Source organism: Protopterus annectens, chromosome 2.part1 (genome assembly GCF_019279795.1).
Source record: "Protopterus annectens isolate FY-2018-M chromosome 2.part1, PAN1.0, whole genome shotgun sequence".
In the NCBI taxonomy this organism is placed as follows: Eukaryota; Metazoa; Chordata; order Ceratodontiformes; family Protopteridae; genus Protopterus; species Protopterus annectens.
Window position 1 is genome coordinate 46,978,811 of NC_056729.1, and position 20,630 is coordinate 46,999,440.

Consider the following 20,630-nt stretch of genomic DNA (forward strand, 5'->3'; position numbering starts at 1 on the left):
AAGAAAGAAGTTATCCATGGTGGAGGCTCCCTCTGAAACTTTTAGGTTTTTAAAGTGCATACTGGTAGGGATAACAATATTCAGAATCTATAAACTTAAATGGAATTTATCCCAGCTTTACTGCTTTTGATATTTCTCTCAAAACTGCAGTTTGTGTGTGTGTGTGTGTGTGTGTGTGTGTGTGTGTGTGTGTGTGTGTGTGTGTGTGTGTGTGTGTGTGTGGACTATACCATGTAAAAAACAAATGTAGGGACGACAGCAGGAAGTTAATATACTTTGGCTCATGTCTGAAGGCAGTTTAGTTTCACAACACCCCTATATTCTCACAGACTACATGGCTCATTCCAAGTGGGCAGAGAAGCACCACGGCAACCAGACAGAAGAGAAAGGAACAGGGGCTACCTTACCATGTATGTGCAAATTCAGGTTAAAATGTAAGTGCACTCATAGATTTGTGCTTAATCAGAATAAAAGCACTGCAGTAAGAAAATGCAATGTTAACTCGGGGAATCACAGTAAATCAGGACAGTTCACCCATAATCGACCAATTACAGTTATTTTACAGCCTGATCAAACACCTAAATGAAAAAGGTTTGTTGCCCATGTCCTATCTGTTTTTGTATACACACAAATACAGCTGGTGATTGGGCAGATCATTAGAAGTAGTTGTGGCTCCGTCTATATAAATGCCAGTAAATAAGAGCACAGTTCATTCATTCTTTAATTCTGTGTTTTATTGTAGACATGATGAATGATTTATGTTGAGTGACATGTTTTAATTGTTCAGATTGTCACAGGCGCCAAGTCATCTTTATGTGCCTTTCTTTTTTCATAGTAAATGCAAAAATTTCTGCCGTGAATTCTTACTGACGGAATTAACATTTGCCAACCTACTCACTGTTATGACAGAGTACAAACTTGGTGTAAATCTGGTTCCTGACAGAGATTAAAAAAATACCTGCTAACAAACCACAATTACACACTGTACTGTCAACTCTGTAGCCATATAATACACCTCCAAAGTTTGAGCTTTCGGTTTGGTCCCACCTACCTCGATCTTGGCAATGAATGACAGAACACCACAGAGGTTTGAGGCTCTGTCAATCATTGTATACTTCAGCAGACAGCTCTGAAATTAAATATTTGTTTCCAGTAGCGGTTTAGGTTAGGGGATGAAAAGTCTGCATATATGGTAGATGGGACAAAGAAGAAAAAAATGTCAAAGCAGTGCCCGTAAGCAGATGTTGACAGCATGTGGACTACATTTAGACGGAGTAAAAAGTACAGTAAAAGGAGTTCAAGAAAAGCAGTTGAGCACTGACTAATCAGGACACAAACATCCCAACTACTTTAGTTACTATTATTGGATCAACTATGGCTACATGTAAAACGCATTAACTTACAAAATCTCCTGTAACAAATATATTGGTGTTTTTTTTTTTTTTAAAACAAAAACAGGATTATGTCAGCCCCACCTATGTAACAATATAAATATGTTCATTCAATGAATGAACAGTTAATTCATTCTCACTGTAAAGATTTTCACAAATCTTTCACAGACTCAAATGTGTCATTATTTAATGGCTTCAGTCCTAAGTCATTTGCCAGAAAAAAACACAAATATTATGAATAACAGACCAAAAATATGAAGCAAAAATCTGGACACTGTGCGAAAACCTGGACAGATGAAAAGTATGTAAACAAGCACAGTGACTTTCGTTAATAAACGATCATGTTATGGTAATATAAATTATCAGTTACATATACATTTGCCAATTAGACTACATCCGTATAAAATAAAGTAACATGTATGTAAAGACAGGTGCAGAACAGATTCAGGAAAAAGTACAGCAGAGCACCAAATGAGGGATACTCACAACTGTACCACTTTGGCGGGATTTCTTCAAGCTTTGCCTAAGGAAAATAAAAAATTACCTCTCTGAGCACTGATGTTTTAGTCTCAATTTGTGAATTCCTGGAACAAGATCTTCGGGATCAAATCAAATCTGCACTTTTGGCTTAGCCACTACTACCAAGTGCTTCTAGTAACTGGGAAATATAAAACTATCCTTTTTCCCAGCAACAAAATCCAGTCCATTAGAAATGGTCACCAAACACAACTTCAAGGAACTACAGTCTGAGATGCAGTTGGAAGATCTATTGAGGAGTGTAGAAAAGGTCACCAGATTGCAACCTCCAGTTGTATCTCCCGATGCATCTTTGACGCAAGCAATAAAAAAAGTGCCGGGAAACTGAAAAGTACAGTTGTGTACACTTACCATAAATGTAGATGTTCGAGTGTATTCACTGCTGCAGTCATTACATTTGGGTAATCTGCTGGCAGGTTGCCCTCAGTCGGTCTGATTAACAAAGTCTTGGGTCCTGTGTCAGTTGCTATTCCTTCTTCCATGACGTCAGGGGTATAACACATGCAGCCGACGCCATTTTCATCAGTTTTACTTGCCCCAGATGTCAACTGCCCCCCAAATGGGGAGCAAAATATACAAATTTATATATGCATGTAATTTAGAACACAAAAAAATATACCTCCAAATAAAGCAAATACAACAAAAAGGCTTTTGAGTATAGCAAAAGAAAGAAGAGGTATAAAAAGAGAAAAGTAGGGGGCTGGGGGTGGGTAACCAGGACTGCAACAGTGAATACACTCGAACATCTACATTTATGGTAAGTGTACACAACTGTACTATGTTCTTAGTGTTTCACTGTTGCAGTCATTACATTTGGGTAGAATCCCAAAGCTATGGTTGGGAGGATGGAATTATACAGCTATAGGAGTAGCTATAAGGCCCTGCAGGACAGCAGTGGCAAAGCCTAATCTGGATTTAGAGAAGAGAGGTAAATGGTAATGTTTTGTGAACGTATGAACTGAGCTCCAGGTAGCAGCTTCTAGAATGTCTCTGGTAGGAACCCCTCTGAGAAAGGCTGCAGAAGTAGATGCAGCCCTGGTGGAATGGGATCTGATCCCCCTTGGGGACAGTTTACCATGATGCATGTAGCAGAAACGAATACAATGGCTTATCCATTTTGAAATAGTCTGCTTTGAAATAGCCTTTCCTTCTGGGGCACCTGCAGCAAATGCCACCAGTAGTTGCTCAGATTTTCTTAGAGATTTTGTCCTGTTTAAGTAGAATCTTAGTTGTCTATGTACATCCAATGAATGCAGAATCCGCTCCCCCTTGTTCTGTGGATTTGGGAAAAAGTTGGCAGATGAATGGTCTGATTAAGAGCCACACTAGATACCACTTTAGGCATGAAGGATGGATTGGTCCTGAGCGACACCCTGTCCGGGTAGAAGATAATAAAAGGCTACACTGCCATGAGAGCCTGTAGTTCTGAAATTCTTCTAGCTGAAGTGACTGCTAAAAGAAAAGCTTTCCTCCAAGAGAGAAACGTTATGTCTGCAGTAGCAGCTGGCTCAAAAGGAGGTATGGTGAGCTTTTCCAACAAAAAACTGAGGTCCTATGCCGGAGTTGGTGCTCTCCTGGGAGATCTTAAATTTTTGGTTCCTCTGAGATACTGCTTTAGCAGGGGATGAGAAAAGAGAGGAGGCTCTGTGTTGTAATGAGCTGAAATGGCAGAGGCATGGATTTTTATGGAAGAGAAAGATAGGCCCTTGTGAAGCATCTCAGTTAAATATTGCAGAATCTAAGGAATACTGGGCATTGCTGTGCTTATTCCTTGTGCCTGGTTCCAGGCACAGAATCTTTACCATTTATCAGCATAAGATTTTCTAGTACTGGGCCTTCTAGCCTCCAAAATGACATCCATCACAGGTTTGCTGGGAGATGTAACTGGTGAAATTAGTTGATTAGCCATGCTGCAAGATTCAGAGTTTGGTGCAGAGTGTGCAGAATTTGATAGTTCTGCTGAGACAGTAGATAAGGTGTCTGAGGCAGGTACCATGGAGGAAGGTGTGACATACTGCGTAGGAGCGGGTACCAGTGTTGGCGAGGCCAGTCCGGAGCAATCAATTATTTTTGGTTTTTCCTGTCTGACTTTTAGTAATACCTTGGAGAGCAAAGGCAGAGGGGGAAAGGCATAGACTGATAGGTTTTTCCAGCTGAAGGATAGAGCATCCACTTTCCAAGCTTTTTTGTGATGGCTTCTTGTGCAGAATTTGTCCAGCTGATAGTTTTGGGGTGAGGCAAAAAGATCTATGTCTGGGCTCCCCCATTTACATGTCAACATGCTGAAGATTTGTGGATCCAGTTTCCATTTGTGTGGGTCCATAAGATTTCTGCTTAGTTCATCTGCCAGAGTATTTAGCTTTCCTGGCAGGAATTGAGCTTGTAGATGTATTTGGTAAGTAAAGGCTGTGTTCCACAAAGCCATGGCTAGCCTGCAAAGGGGTAAGGAATGGGTACCCCCTTGCTTATGTACCACATGACTGTGGTGTTGTCAGTCTTTATCAGTAGCAGTTCTGGATGAAGAAAGTCCTTGAAGGCTGTCAAAGCATTCTGTACAGCTAGCATCTCCTTCTGGTTGATATGCAGGTGCATTTGCTTTGGGCTCCATTTGCCCTGAATGCATCTCCCTGCCAGATGCACCTCCCAAGCATAATCTGACAAGTCTGTAGTCAGGGTTTGGTTGGCAGGAGGTGGAATGAATGACAGTCCCTTGTTTTGGTGAGAGGCCTCTGCCCACCATAGGAACTCTTGCTGCAGGCATGGAATGATAACAATCATTGTTTCCAGGCTGTGACAATGTTGACTCCATAAGCTTTTTAGGTACCATTGAAGTTTCCTCATATGCAGTCTTGCATATGGAATTAGTAAAATACAGGAGACCATGAACCCCAAGGCCTGCAGAATTTGTCTTGCAGATAACTGGGTTTTTGTGGCCACTTGTTTGAAGTAAGTCATCAATTGGATTTGTTTTTCTGGAGTGAGGTAAGTCATCTGGGCAGTCGTATTCAAGCTTGCACCCAGGAATGTAATTATTTGAGAGGGTACCAGTTGTGATTTCTTTTTGTCTATGGTGTACCTTTACAAATGCCAGGTGCTGTAGAAGAGTATCCTTTTTTTCTGCCTGAATTAGACAATCATCCAGATGATAAATATGAATGTTTCTTTGTCTGCAAAATGCAATTACTGGTGCCAGGCACTTTGTGAAGACCCTGGGTGCAGTAGATATGCCAAAGGGCAGTGCAGAGAACTGGTAATGCAAATAGCCTGCTTTGAAGCGGAGGTATCTTCTGCAAGATTCCCTGATTGGGATATGCAGGTAAGCCTCTTTTACGTCTAGAGTTACCAACCAGGCATCCTTGCCTAGCACAGGCAGTAACTGTTGGAGAGTCAGCATCTTGAATTTTGGAATGTCCAGAAATGTGTTTAGAGAGCGGATAATGTCCAGGAATGTGTTTAGAATGGATAAGTCCAGAATTGGACGCCATGATTTGTCTTTTCTGGGTAGCAGGAAAAGTCTTGAATAAAAACCTTGTCCCTTTTCTTCTTCTGGTACTGGTTGAATAGCCCCCATATTCATGAGGGACATAACTTGCTTCTGGGCCTCTGCCCACTGATTTGGAAGCAGATCTGGCCATCCGTTTGGGAATGGCAATGTGTGGAAATGAAATCTCTATCCCTGGGATACTATATTTAAAACCCACTTGTCCTGGGTAATGATGCCAATTGTGTGCATGAAGTGTTAGTTTTCCCCCCAAAGGGTTTGCCAAAAGATAACTGCTTGGAGTTGGCAGAGGAAAGTCATTGACACTGTTTACCGTAGGGAGGTGCCTTGCTACTTCCAGATTTGGAGGTGGAGGCACCCCATTGTTTTGTTCTGCAAGTTCCTTGTGACTGAAACTTGGAGCCTTTATAGTGTCTGGGTTTGACCTGTGTGGCTCTGGTGGGTATTGGAAAGGACCAATTCTTAGTAGGCCAGTGCCTACTGAACCTGGGTGGCTGCACTTGTAGGAAATCTTTTACAGTTTGCATAGATTTAGCTTTGTCTTCCATCTTTTTCTAAACTTCTTCTGCCTTATTACCAAATAAACTGTCCTGTTGTAAAAGAGCATCCAACAATTTTGCTTTAACATGATCAGGCAGATTTTGCACCTTGAGCCAAGCATGCCTTCTTATCACAGATCCAGTTACGGTGGCCCTGCAAGAGGCCTCCAAGGAATCAAAACCACATTGCAAAGTAAGCTTTCCAACTTGTTCAGCTGAATGCAATAAATTCTGTAACTCTATTTTCCACATAGGCAGAAATCAACATCATTTTCTGTTTAAGTAAGCCCATGACATGTTGCTGATATTTAAGCATATGAAATTGTCAGTTTAAAGCCCGGATTGCCAAGGTTGCAGACGTGTAACCATCTATCCAGTGCCCTGGAGTCTCTTTCAGAAGGGGTAGGATTTTTAGCAGTAGAAGCCTTAACACCCTTTGGACCCTGAAAAATTGTTTCAGGGTCAGCAGTAGGGTTTTTAAAAAGGAATTTGTGGGAGTCAGTAACCCTGTAATATCTGTCTGGTTTACTAGGAGCCGGAGGCAAGGAATCAGGAGCCATGCTGGATTCTGAGAAAACATCAACAACAATGTCTAGAACAGGTAGTATAGCCAAAGGAACTATGCTGAGGAAGAAGAAGAAAATCCCTAAACCTCTTTTTAGATTCTGAAAAATCCTGACTCTCCCAGTGAAAATGTTCCCTTAAGGTATGCAAAGTTTCTCCAAAAGAAAAATCCTCAGAAGGAGAAGCAGAAGGGTTGGATTCTTCTGCATCAGAGTCCTCATAAGGTGGAACAGAAAATTCCTGATCAGAAGAGGAATCAGAAGAAATGGAAACCTGATCTGAAGATTCATAATCAGTGCCTTGCCTAGGCCTCTTAGCAGGAGGGGGTTGGGAACTCCTGATCAAGGCAATTAAATCCTCAGCCATTTTGATAATTAGTTTTTTTAGGCATAGGGGCCTGTGCACGTGTGGCCCAAGCGTCAGTTTTTTAGACATAGAAGTTGGTTTTGGCCTAGGTTTTGAAGATGGCGATGGTTTAATATACAAATCTTTTGTCTTAAAAACACCCTCAGAAGCTGGTGCCTACTCAGCGGCTCCGGACCCATCGAAGGGAGAGAAATCCGCGGGTTCAATATTTAAAGTGTCTCGCGGCATACCGGACTCTGAATGTGTCTCAGTAGAGGCCTGCGAGTCAAAAGTAGCAGGTATCAGGGGCTGTGAAAGCACCTCAATGAGTACCGGCGAACCAGCGACGGGCTTAGGAGAAGCTTTGTCGTCAGTTTTGGACCTCGGCGGTCTGTCTCTGTCTTTTTCTTTGCGTTTTTTGTGTATTCTGTAGTCGGATTGTTAACCGACATTTCTGGATAGTTAAATCTTGAGCCAAAATATTTAGATGCAAAAATATACCGACGCTTAATAGTGCGTTGGTTAAATTTAGCACAAAACCGACAGCAAAGCACGTTGTGGTCAGGGCCTAGGCAAGGAATACAGTACAAATAAAAATCCTTATGAGGTATTTGCTTCCCACAAGTAATACAATTATTAACTTTTACTGACATTAGTAAGGAGCAAGAAAAAGTTTCCCCAATGAGGTACTTAGCTTTTGGTTAGTCAGCTGACCGGCACTTGAGAACGGCTTCTGCTTTGGGCACCGAGCGACAAAAAAGACAGATGAAAATGGCATCGGCTGCATGTTTTATACCCCTGACGTCAAGGAAGAAGGGACAGCAACCGACGCAGGACCCAAGACTTTGTTAATCAGGCCGACTGAGGGCAACCTGCCAGCAGATTACCCAAATGTAATGACTGCAACAGTGAAACATGAAGAACATCGGAAAGATACTGTTTTGGCAGCACATTAAGTTGGCGAAGGTGGATGAGTTTAAGTACTTGGGATCAACAGTTCAGAGTAATGGTAAGTGTGGAAGAGAGGTGAAGAAGAGAGTACAGGTGGGGTGGAATGGGTGGAGAAGAGTGTCAGGAGTGATTTGTGACAGACGTGTACCAGTAAGAGTGAAAGGGAAGGTCTACAAGAGGGTAGTGGGACCAGCTATGTTGTATGGGTTGGAGATGGTGGTATTGACAAAAAGCCAGAAGTCAGAGCTAGAAGTGGCAGAGTAAAAGATGTTAAGATTTGCACTGGGTGTGACAAGGATGGACAGGATTAGGAATCAGTATATTAGAGGGTCAGCACAGGTTGGACGGTTTGGAGACAAAGTCAGAGAGGCGAGATTGCGTTGGTTTGGACGTGCTGAGGAGGGATGCTGGGTATACTGGGAAAAGGATGCTAAGGATGGAGCTGCCACGTAAGAGGAAAAAAGAGGAAGGCGTAAGATAAGGTTTATGGATGTGGTGAGAAAGGACATGCAGGTGGTTGGTGTGTCAGAGCCATATGCAGAGGACAGGAAGAAATGGAAACAGATGATCCACTGTGGCAACCCCTAACTGGAATAGCCGAAAGAGAAGAATATTAACTGATTTCTAAAGAAGAACAGTGCATTTCCTTTAAGCCACAAAAGAATAATGGCTTTAAAAAGGTAGAGGCACACGCCCCTGCACCCTGACCTAAATCCGCCATTGGCCATTATGACCATTACACAAACCAGCATTATTACACTGTACTGTCTTTTAGGCACCCCTAATGAAGAACCAGTCACGTCCAGAGAGTACCAATGAGCTGGTCTTTGGTAAACACAATCTGACTGAGGTACAGTATGATTTGTATCACAGAACTGCTGATATGTTCCCAATATGTTATAAAAACTTGGTGACAAATTACGTGGCCTCATTACAAACACACAAACATATATTTATATATGCATACATAAACAAAGTAAAGGCTTAAAGCAATTCCAGAGGTACAAGCATTAGCAGGAAAAAGTACACAAGCTAAAATTAAAGTAAATTCCAGAAATGACTAAACCACAAAGCACAGTACGTTTCCAGAATTGTTTTCAGTGACTGGGAAAGGACAGAATACCTTAGAACATAACAAGGACGCTGTAATTTAGTTACAGAATTATGACAATTATTAAAAGAAGCAGGAGAACAGTATGATATCAAATACTGCAGTATAGCATCCAATAACACAGATAATGGCATTACAGAATCAAGATTCCTCTGTACTTCAAGTTACTGCAGATAAGGAACCATAATGAACAGGTATTGAAATAAAGGTATACAGGTGTTTGGAAGCACAGCAGCACAGGTACACGCTGTTCCCTTTTTCCTCCAAGAGCTGGTAACCATCATCCCTCTGCAACAGAATGGCCCATTCTTTCCCCCAATGGGGCAATAGCCAATCACATAAGGCAGTCATCAGGATTTTTCTTGCGCAGCCTTAACCGCTCCCATGGCAGATGACATGCTTGCATACATAAGGGCCTGGTTTACTTTCCTCGGTGACTTACACTAGCCATAATGGCTATTATGTGTGGACTTGCAGAATAAACAGAAAGTTGCCAGTCATTCTGCTGCATGTTATGAATCTCTTCATGTCAACACAGTAGTGGACTAGAACACCTCCCTTCCTTCAAGATGGGCAAAACCAACATCAGCTGCTCCCCTCCCACATTTCTCCAGTGCCTGAGCCACTATTCCATCGGACATGGTCTGGGCCACATTCATCTCTCCTTGTCAGAAGACTGTATTATGAGAAAATCTGTTCTGATAGAAGAGTGCACAGAATCAAGAAATGACGTCCAAGAAGTCCTCCAGTCTGTATTATGTCATCTTAACAGGAGAACTACACAAATTTATGTAAGAAATGTTTTCTCAGAAGAAAACATCAGGAACAATTAAGCAACCACTGTAATGTGAAATCTGATGTGGGTATGTATACATACATACATACAGATGTGGTATATGTGGGTTTATACATAAACACATAGAAAAGGTTAAGACTATAAACAGGTAAGGCAGGAGTTAGATGCCAGATGCCAATTATTTTTACAAAAAGCATGATTACTTATGTACTATGTTCAAACCTTTATGAGAAATAAGATGTCCAGTCAGTTAAATAAACAAGATACCTGTTTTAATTATAGAATTATTTCCTTATCAAACTATGTTTCATAATTGCAAGACTGGCAATCACAAGTTGCATGTCTGAAAAGCAGTGGACAGAAAGACATAATGCTGCTTTGTATAACAGGCAAAATAAATGGCAAATCTACAGATAAATAGTACAGTAAGCCCGCTACCTAGTTATATATACCCAAACTAGGGGGGGGGGCTATGCCCCCCCACACCCCCTAACTATATATACCAACTCCAGGATTGCACTACAGTGGGGAAAACAGCATATACCTTTTACTTGCCTTACAGTACTCTGCACAGTGCAAGTACTTCCCCTTCAGTGAAATGAGTTTTCAGTAATTTGAGCTTTCAGCAAATCGGTCAGGATGAAATGAAATTCAGTGAAATGAGCTTTCAATGAAACAAAGTAGACCCATACAAATATTTGTGTGTAAATATATATATATATATATATATATATATATATATATATATATATATATATATATATGTATATATATGTGTGTGTGTGTGTGTTTGTATGTGTATATATAAACTGTTGATAGTGAGATCGCAGTACAGTGAAGATTGGAAAATTTGCCCTTTCCTCACTGTAGTGCAATCTCGGAGTTGATATATATAATTGGGGGGGGTGCTGCCCCCCACAAGAGCGAATTTGCAGAACTGCATTTCCGATGTAGATGCAGTTCGGCGAATTCACCTTTCGATTACATTATGCATGTGCCAGCTTTTCCCATGTGTGTGTGTGTGTGTGTGTGTGTCTGTGTAAAAGCAAATCTCCAGGAGAGAGAGTGTGTGTGTGTGTCAGCTACTTGGGCAGGGACACAAAGCACTGGATGGACAGAGAGGGTGTTGGATGGACAGAGAGGGTGTTGGAGGTCTTCGTTTGGCCACTCAGTTGAGATCTCAACCCTATAGCTGTGCCAGTGGGGTCTGTGGGGAGTCTTATTAGGGGATCTGGAGAAACTATCCCCAGACTGACTGTGGTCTCTCTGTGCTCTTAAGAGAAACTGCACTTTACTGTGTGTGTACTTATCCTCCATTGTGTACGTCCCCCACTGTTGCCAGTGGTGATAATTGAGGCTCCTTGATTACTGGGTCAGTGCTGCAGTGTCACAATAGCAAACATAGAAAATTATATATATACTGGTAATATGCATCTCGCAGAGGATACCTCTGCTCCGGAGAAGACTCCCGAACCACATTAAACAAAGTTCATCTCTGTTCACATTCAAAAACAACTTGGATCCATGGACAGAAAACAGAAAATGTACCCCAGGACTGCTCATTGTGCAATTAATGGACAGAGGCAGCTCCTAAATGCTTTATCTCATACACGGGTCCCCTCAAAATTATCTATTGCATGATTCCAGTTATTGTGATTAGGGGTAATATATAATTACTGACTATGGGATGGGAAAGGCCAGTCTCTACCCACGAGACAGGTTCATTCGAGTGCAAAAAAAGGGAAACTGACTAGGATTAAATTGACCCACTAGTGCAGCTAGCCTAATACTTATCTATGAACCTACGAACCTAAAATGGAAAGGGATACAACATCTTACCTCCAGCAATTAATAACAATTACACAAGAACATCCTTCTGTCTGTATCACATTTTAACACTGTAAATAATGTTTATTTTTCAAATTTGAAAATATAACTTCATCAAAAGGAAAAATAAATGGAGTTAAAATATTGAAACTTTTAGAGTAACTTTAACATTATACCTTCAAGACTTCTGGTTCCCATGAATCTAGTGTTAGGGAGCGGACTTTTGAGAGGTGAACACCCAAACTCCTAGGGGGGGAAAACAGGGTCATTCACAAAGGAAGCAGAAAGAAAAGCAAACTACAGTAGTATCAAAATAAGCATACATGTCAGGCCTGCAAAAAATAATTCTGTCACACAATACTAAACTTAGTTTAAAAAAAAAAGTGCAACCAAATGCATCCAAGATAAATATTTTCTGCTGCTGAGTTTTCTCTTATTGATTAACAGTCTCTAGAGTTTTTCCAATATATTTTAGAACACCACAAAATATAAAATACAGTCAAGTTCTTGAACCACCTAATTTGCATTTTTCTTGAGTTCAGTGGATAGCCATAAAGCATACCCTTTTCATCCAAGACTCGACCACAAAAATATAGGTAAGCAAAATACAATACGTACATACTCGTCATATCTACTGAAACTATGTCAAAGACACAACAAATTATTTGTAGTATCTGTATAATCTTTAAGATGTACTTCATCAGAGGAAGGAACACTTGAACATTTCCTTCTTGTCACCATTCTTTGTGGCGTGTCTAAAATTTTGCAATTCCTTCGCTCTGAGAAGTACATCTTCCCCGGTTCATGAGTTCGGAGACCGGGGGACGGAGTAACAGAGTACCTTTCAGGAAAGCCTTGCAGAGTCTATGAGCCATGAGACTAGGCTCATTAGCAACATGGAAAAGCATAGACAAAAACTCCAAGACTGAAGCAATTGGAGCTGTGTAAGGATAGATTCCTTGGGTATGCGCCCAAATAGAAAACCTCTCCCATTTGCAAGAATAAATCTTCCTAGTAGATGGCTTATGAGAAGAAGATAATATGTGAACCACTTCTGGTGAGAATTTATGAAGCCTAACTAACGATGGAAGTGGAGTAGCCAGGCTTTCAACCGGAGGTTCATCAGGGAGGGGTGGAATTGTCCCGACATGTGTGTCAGTAAGTCTGGTTGAGGGTCCAGAATCCAAGGAGTGTCCACAATATATGGTTGAAGAAAGGGGAACCAGACATTCTGCTTCCCAAGGATTGCGCTTTCTGAATCACCTTTGACAGCAAGGAAAACGGAGGGAAAGCATAAAGCAGATCGGAGGGCCAATCGTGAACCAGAGCGCCCCTGGGTGACTCCCCCTGTGGGGGGATCACCGTGAAGTAGCTGCTGCATTTTGCATTGAGGGGGCTGGCAAAAAGGTCGCAGCAAGGCTGACCCCATCTGCTGAAGATTCGCTCTGCAACTAGGCGATTCAGAGACCACTCGTAAGGCATCAGAATAGCTCTGTTTAGCCTGTCCGCAATCACGTCGGACTTCCCTGAAATGTGCATTGCCACCAGAAACAGTTGGGAAGTTACTGCCCACTGCCACACTCGCATGGCCTCTCTGCACAGGGGGTAAGACCTGGTTCCCCCTTGCTTGTTTAGATACCACACTACTGACATGTTGTCCGAGTGTATTGCAATCGTCCCTAGAGGTAGAACAGTGCCTGCAACGCAAGTAGCACTGCTCTCATCTCTAGGACGTTGATATGCAGATGTATCTCGTGCTCTTGCCACGTGCCTTGGACTGTCCTGCCAAGATAATGCCCCCCCCAACCCATCTGGGAGGCGTCCGTGGTCACTGTGGCAACCGGGATGGGTGGAACGAAGGGCCTTCCCCCATCCAAATTGTTGGTGCAAAGCCACCAACTGAGGTCCTGTTTGCATCTGTCCGTGAGCAAAATGGGGTGAGAAAGTGGAAATTTTTGGAGAGACCATTGAACAAAGAGGAGCCATTGGAGAAGTCTCATGTGCAATCTCGCTAGAGGGACCAACATAGTTGTTGCTGCCATGGTCCCCAGGAGTTGGAGAACCAATCTTGCCATCACTTTCCTCAGGGGCATCAGGATGTGTATCTGTTGTTGTAAGACTCTGATCCTCTCCTGCGGTAACAATACTCGCATTCGAATGGTGTCTAATTCTGCGCCTATAAAGGTGACATGCTGCGAACGCAACAAAGCAGATTTTTCCCAATTTAGTGTTATACCCAACTGTTGACAGAGTGATGGTAGCGTCCCTGGTTTGGACTAGTTGATGCCTGGTGGGGGCGGTAAGGAGCCAGTTGTCCGGATACAGAAACACTTGGAATCCCTGACGTCTCAAGTGAGCAGTCACCACCGCCATACACTTGGTGAACACCCTGGGGGCTGTGGTGAGACCAAAGGGCAGGGCTCGAAACCAGAAATGACTGGCTCCCAGCCGGAAGCGTAGGTGACTCCTGGATGCCCGGTCCATTTTCACATGGTAGTAAGCATCCTTGAGGTCGATGGAGCACACCCATACCTCCTCTCCCAACAATGGGAGAATCGATTGTAGTGTGACCATATGGAACTTGGACTTCTGTACATAATTGTTCAGTTGGCTGAGATCTAATATGGGTCTCAGGTCCCCTGTTCTTTTCGGCACCAAAAAGAATCTTGAGTAAGTCCCTAATCCGATTTGGTCTGAGGGGACACGCTGGATGGCTCCTTTTCCTAGCAGCTTTGAAACCTCTGAGGTTGCTTGATCCCTTTCACTGGGTGGAACGTCTGGGATTTTTCTGATTGAAGGGGGGTCTGATGTAAACGGAATGAGATAACCTCCGGTAATTATCCGTAATACCCATCGGTCCTGGGTGATGCTTTTCCAGGCTTCCGGATATAACTAAATTCGACCCCCGACTGGCTCCGGATAAGCACAGCCGGGCACTCCCTCAGGAACGAGAGTAAGGAGAGCCGCGAAAGAAATCGCAGTCTCCCGAATTGCGGGGCCCGCTCTGCCTCTAGGGTGGCGTCTCCCTGAATAACCTCCCCCTCCTCTGCCTCTGGAGGGGGACTCACCTTGTGCGGCAGGAAAAAAACCTCTGTGATTTCTTGAACCACACCCCCCCCGCTGGGCCTTGGGGTAAGGCCTAGAAGGAAGGGAAAAAACAGACCCCTATGGCAGACGGGGTCTTTCCCTCTTGCTCGCACCTGGTGAGGGTGTCTTTCACTTTGGTTCCGAACAAAGAAGAACCATCAAAAGGGGCGTCAGTGAAGGAAGACTTGAAGGCCTCTGCGAAGTGACACAGGAGCAGCCAGGCTAGCCTTCTAAGGGCGACTCCTGAGCTTGCTGCCCTACTCACTCCCTCGGCTGCATACGAAATGAGCCGCATGGAGGAGTTGACAATGGAATTAAGGGTAGACACCTGGGCGTTAACCGTCTGGGCCACCGCCTCAGGGACGTTACCCGCACGAGTATCTCCTAACTACTGGAGGAGATCTCTCTGGAGCAGCGTGAAATGAGATAGATAGTTCAGCGACCGTAAGGTAAAGGTTGCTGAAAAGAGGGTACGCTTCCCGTACCGGTCCCATGGTCCTAGACTCCTTGTTAGGAGGATGGATGGAGGAAGAAGTCTCTGCTACTTCCTTCTGAGTGGCCGCCGCCACCACCATGGCATCTACAGGGACTCCTTTGGACAGAAACTCCTTGCCCTGGGGGGCAGAAAGAAACTTGTTGGGACGCCTGGGTACGGGCTCCACAGAATCAGGGTTTTCCCACACCCTTCGACAGATCAAATCAAGGAGCTCGTCAAAGGGTGGGGACACCCAGGAGGCGGAGGACTGAGCACCAAAGGCCTTAAGGAATACCGACTCCTGCTCGGAAGGAGCTTTGGACAGCCAGTCACCTCTTTGATGATGTTTCCTTCTCCGACATCCTGGAGATACTGAAACAGAGGATGACTTGGGGGACTCCTCCGATTCCTCGAGGTCAGTGTCAGAGGTGAGGGACTCATCCTGGGAGTCTATGTGCTTCCTCTTGCACGTTTTCTTTCTAGAGGGCTCCTCAGGCACGAACTCTGAAGGGCCCTCAGAAAGTTGGGGACCACTCGTGGGGGTACCCCTAAGCCTTGGTGCTCTGCTATCCATGGATAAGTGGTTATCAGTGGCTCTCACCGGAGTGGTGGGGGACAGAGTGACCGACCCGCCTGATGTAGCTGACTATCTGGCCAGCGCAGTCCGCATGGCCTCGAAGGCAGGCACCCCCGAGTCCGAGGACCAACCAGCCTCCGAGACCATGACGGGAGTCGGAGTTCCCTGAGCCGAGGCACAGAGAGGGAGACTCGGAACCAAAATATGTCCCGAGATGTCCCCCTCCGGCCCGACCGAAGAATCCTGAGTCCCGAACCCCGAGGACGGAGCTGACAGGGTCGGAGCCAATGTCGGTACCGATGGAGCCAAAGGGGTCATCGGAACCGGCCTAGGAATATCACACAGCACGGAACACTCTGGCTCCAAAGACATAGATGCGCTCGGAGGAGGAATGATCGAAGAAGGGGTCGGGACGGGCTCCGGAGCCAACTGGGCCAGAGCCGAAAACAATTTTGCCAAAACCGGTGACTGGAGGAGCCTCTGGACCACCTTATCAACATACACATCTGAAAGGGTCCTGGAGGATTTCGACGACAGGGAGGGAGATTGAGATCTCCTCTCAGGAGAAACTGGTCTGAGACTGGGCGATCGGCTCCTAAGAGGTTCCAATATAATTGGAGCCAACGCCGGTTCCATCAACACCGACACCTCCTGCGGCCCTGAGGACAGTGGAGCCGAGGTCGTCGATGCAATTTTTGTGACCTTCTCCGGAGGCTCCGATGAAGCTGACTGAGCCGGAGATCTCTTTTTTGACGTGGATAATTTAGACTTAGCACTGGGAGAAGAATCCACGGCCTCTTCAAAAGAGGGTTTCAAGAGTCCCTTTAAGATCAGCTTATTCTTTCTCTCTTGGAGCACTGTGGGACTGAACGCATGGCAAAAACTGCAGGACTCCTGCAGATGAATGGCTCCCAGGCAATAGACACAAACAGAATGCCCATCGGTGATGGACATTTTGTACCCACATTTAGAGCACTTTTTGAAACCCGAAGGTTTGTGCTCCTTGGAATCTTTGGAGATCTTTCACAACAAACACCAACAACGCAACCTAAGAAACGGTCTGACAAGAAACTCACAGACGCTCAACACCACAAAAAACGCGGGAACCAGTTATAAATTGTGACAGTACACACACACACACACACACACATACTAGAGACACACACAGAGAAAACTATGTCAAAAACCTCTAACTAAAACGGTTAATGACCACAAGGTAAGGGAACAGAACCAAACCTCTAACTTAAACGGTTTAGTGAACAGACCGGACAAAAGGACTAGGTCCTCTAACTGAAACGGGCCTAGCCCGAGGGAACAGTTAGCGGGATACCACAAAACAAGCACACTACCAAAACCTTAAACAACACTAAAGGCAAAGCTATAAAAATAGCTTTTTGTTTATGAACAAAAATTTTTTTTGAAGACAAGAAAAAGGTACTTAGCCACAGCCAAGAGCGAGACCACGTCCGAGCTACATGAGCGGCAAACGAGATCTGGGGATATGGAGCAGTGCACCATGGGATACCTGCTTAGCCCAGCCAATAGAAGACTTCGAGCTAGAAAAGTTTGGCCGAGTCGGAGCCGATATTCAGCTCCGAACCCACGGGTAAGAATGTAGGCAAGATAGGACTGCATAACATCTAATGTTTACTTAAATTAGTAGATTCTGCAAAGGTAGAAATGGGACTGGTTGAAGACATTCCTGTAGTATACCCCCAGGAAAAAGATGAAAAGGTTGTTGAAAGAAAGCCGAAATTTACTTCAGTGGAAGTGATATTTTTTCTCAAATATATTTTTATTAAGGCAAACAGATGATTAAAACTAGGAAAAGAGACCATGAACAGAAAAAAATGCATCCACATCCAAATAAATTCAATCTGTATACAATATTTAATAACTGAAAAAGATAAAAATTGCAAACAGTAATACAAGTTTTTTATAATTTTATCTAAAATACAACAGTTACTTAAGTAAAGTCAAATTAAGTGCAGCATATCCAGTGGTGGAAGGTGGCTTCAATGGAAGTGGGGGCTGCAAGAAGCAAATGAATGGGTGGAGCTAACTGGAATGGTGAGGGGTTCTATTATGACAGGTCAATGACCATCACCTGTCATCAAACAGGTGGCATCAGTCACTTTCATCCGCAGTCTACCCAGTACCCCCCACTCATTATAGTAAGTTTATGGAGTATATGAATCAATTATATCTCTCTGCAATTGACAGGGCCAGCTTTAGGTGAAATATAGCACTAGACAATAGATTCCATGTCACCCACTACCCACTGCACACTACCCCCCCCCCCACACACACACACACCTCATCAATGGTCTCCATTTAATTCCATCCTGACACCATATGATTCAGATAACTTACTTTTTTCTTGTTTTTTTCACACTTTGTCTTATGTTTTAGCACACCCTAAATGACCAAGACTCAACTGTAGTAAATGTGGAGGAAAGTGTCAGAGTTCAAGATTCTTTGAGGTGATATCATATAGTTTTTTTTAACAATCTTAAGTCAACGATGGCCTGAATTAAATTTAGTCTATTTTTTTCCTTCAAGGAAAAATAAGTTGTACCCAAAGGTTAATGTTCAAAGGTAACAAAACAGTAGCCCCCAAACAAACTGGGATGACAAAGCTTGTCTACCCCTACACATAGGATAACTATCTCCTGTGTACCCCTCTGATGCTAGACTAGGATGACATTAAAAGCAGAAATGCTCACAGACATACAATATACATCTAGTGTCTGCAGGAGAAAATCAGATCACCTGGATAAAACCCAGAGAGAGCACATGCAGACTTTACAAAAAAGTTTAATGAGAGCCAAAAATTAAACCACAGAACCAGGTCCTGTGAGAGGACTATTCTTCTCACTGCTTTACTATGCCAGTGATCTGGTAGTTCTCATACATCTTGTTCAGATCAGCAAAATAGTCACTTATTTTCTATAATGCTGATGCTTGTTATGGAAAGTTAAATATTATGGCCAACTTGTCACTTTTAAATGCACTACAATACACCCCCCCCCCCCAACACCCACAGCCATTTTCATCACGGGCAACCTCAAATCCCATCAATTACAGCAACTTTGTTCACTGTACACACCTCAGGCTTCTACGTGTGTGAAAACAAAAAAAACGGCCACAGTAAAGTATTCCAGCTGGCCTCAGAAATGCACACTAGTTCTACAAATCCATAATAAACACACTTAACATGACCAAATGACAGTAGGGTCAATCACTTATACTCACCAACAACACTCATACTCTGAAATTAAAGCTGAATGTACTGATTGTATTAAAATCTAATCCCTGAGATATATACAATTACAAATTATAGTAACTGGCCACAATAATTTACATTAACTAACTAACACACACACACACACACACACACACACACACACACACACACACACACACACACACACACACACACACCAATTACAGTAAAATTCAGCTATTTATATGAAATTATATAAATTAATAAATATTTAAATAGCTGCTACTGCCAAAATTGTAATGTGTGCAACTTTCTGCTGACTCCCTACACATATCTACATACAGATATGACCATCAATTACAGCTGCTTGCATGACACTGATTGTACACGTCAGAAGTTTGACTGCGATCAAATGAGTGAATAAATACATAAATAACTGCCACAAATTAATATACCTTCTCAGCTCACTGATGTCAGAACACAATGCAGCACCCCTCACACATATGTCTTGGCATAAGAATCAAGCATAAGGTTAATAAAAAAAAAATATGGGGGACAAAGGACCAAAACAGCACCCCTCACACATATGTCTTGGCATAAGAATCAAGCATAAGGTTAATAAAAAAAAAATATGGGGGACAAAGGACCAAAACTAAGGACTAATGCTGACCTTATGTACATAACACATTACTAGAATAATGTGCTTTACATTAGTGTGCTTTTTCTGAATGTTATTTGATCCAAAATAAGATGTTATGTACTCACCATAACAACATTCCATGTTTGTTGCCCATAATCTCGCCTTCATTCTTGCTGGTTGGGTTCAGAACTGAGCATTGCTTCCAATTCGGCCTATTACTAAAACCCTATCCCATCATGCTTAGGGAAGATTACCCAGATCTTGTTTGCAAATTACTAACATTCTGAAATTGTATGCAAAATCCCAATGGTAATAGTTATTAGCCTATGTCTCATGAGACAAGAAGGGAAGCAGAGAACACAATTCACAACCAATACGAATTATTCTCAATCCTCCAGGAGCGAAGGTTGGAGGAAGGAGGGTGGGATGCAAGAATGAAGGCGAGAATATGGACAACAAGCATGGAACGTTACGTTGAGTACATAACTTCTTAATGTTATTTTGTCCCATCTCTACTTCATTCTTGCTGGTTGGGACAGCGTCCCTAGCACTTTCTTTCTTGAGTGGCTCAAGGAAATAAACTCTTCAGAACAGTGGAACCAAAGGAAGTCCTGGGAGGCCACATCTACTTTGTAATGAATGATAAAGGTATGAGGTTTGACCCATGTGGCTGCAGCAGAAATTGAGCCCACAGGAAATCTGGCCTGAAAGGCAGCCGAAGTTGACACAGCTCTTGTTGAGTGGCCTCTAATCTTTCCTGGCAGTTGATTATGTTGAGAATTATATGCATAGGTAATAGTGTCAGTAAGCCATTTTGATAAGGTAACTTTTGAGATTGGTGCACCTTTTCTGTTATCTGAGGAGGAGATGAATAACTGGTCAGATTTTCTAAATTCCTTTGTTCTATGCAAGTAGAAGCGTAACTGCCTGAGGACATCCAATTGGTGTAGCTTATATTCTGCCTTGTTGCCATAGTTGGGAAAGAAAACAGGCAGGTCAATGGACTGATTCAAATTGGTCTCAGAACATACTCTGGGAAGGAATGAAGGATTTGTTCTAAGA

At 43.2% G+C, this 20,630-nt stretch overlaps 1 protein-coding gene across 1 annotated transcript in view; it reads right to left on the reverse strand.

Moving 5' to 3' along the window:
• LOC122793960 (arf-GAP with coiled-coil, ANK repeat and PH domain-containing protein 2-like) overlaps positions 1-20,630 on the reverse strand; it is a 930,687-nt gene that overhangs the window by 366,602 nt on the left and 543,455 nt on the right. Inside the window, exon 10 of the mRNA XM_044062015.1 lies at positions 11,740-11,809. Coding sequence (XP_043917950.1) covers positions 11,740-11,809 — 70 coding nt within the window. The remainder of the gene's footprint in view (positions 1-11,739; positions 11,810-20,630) is intronic.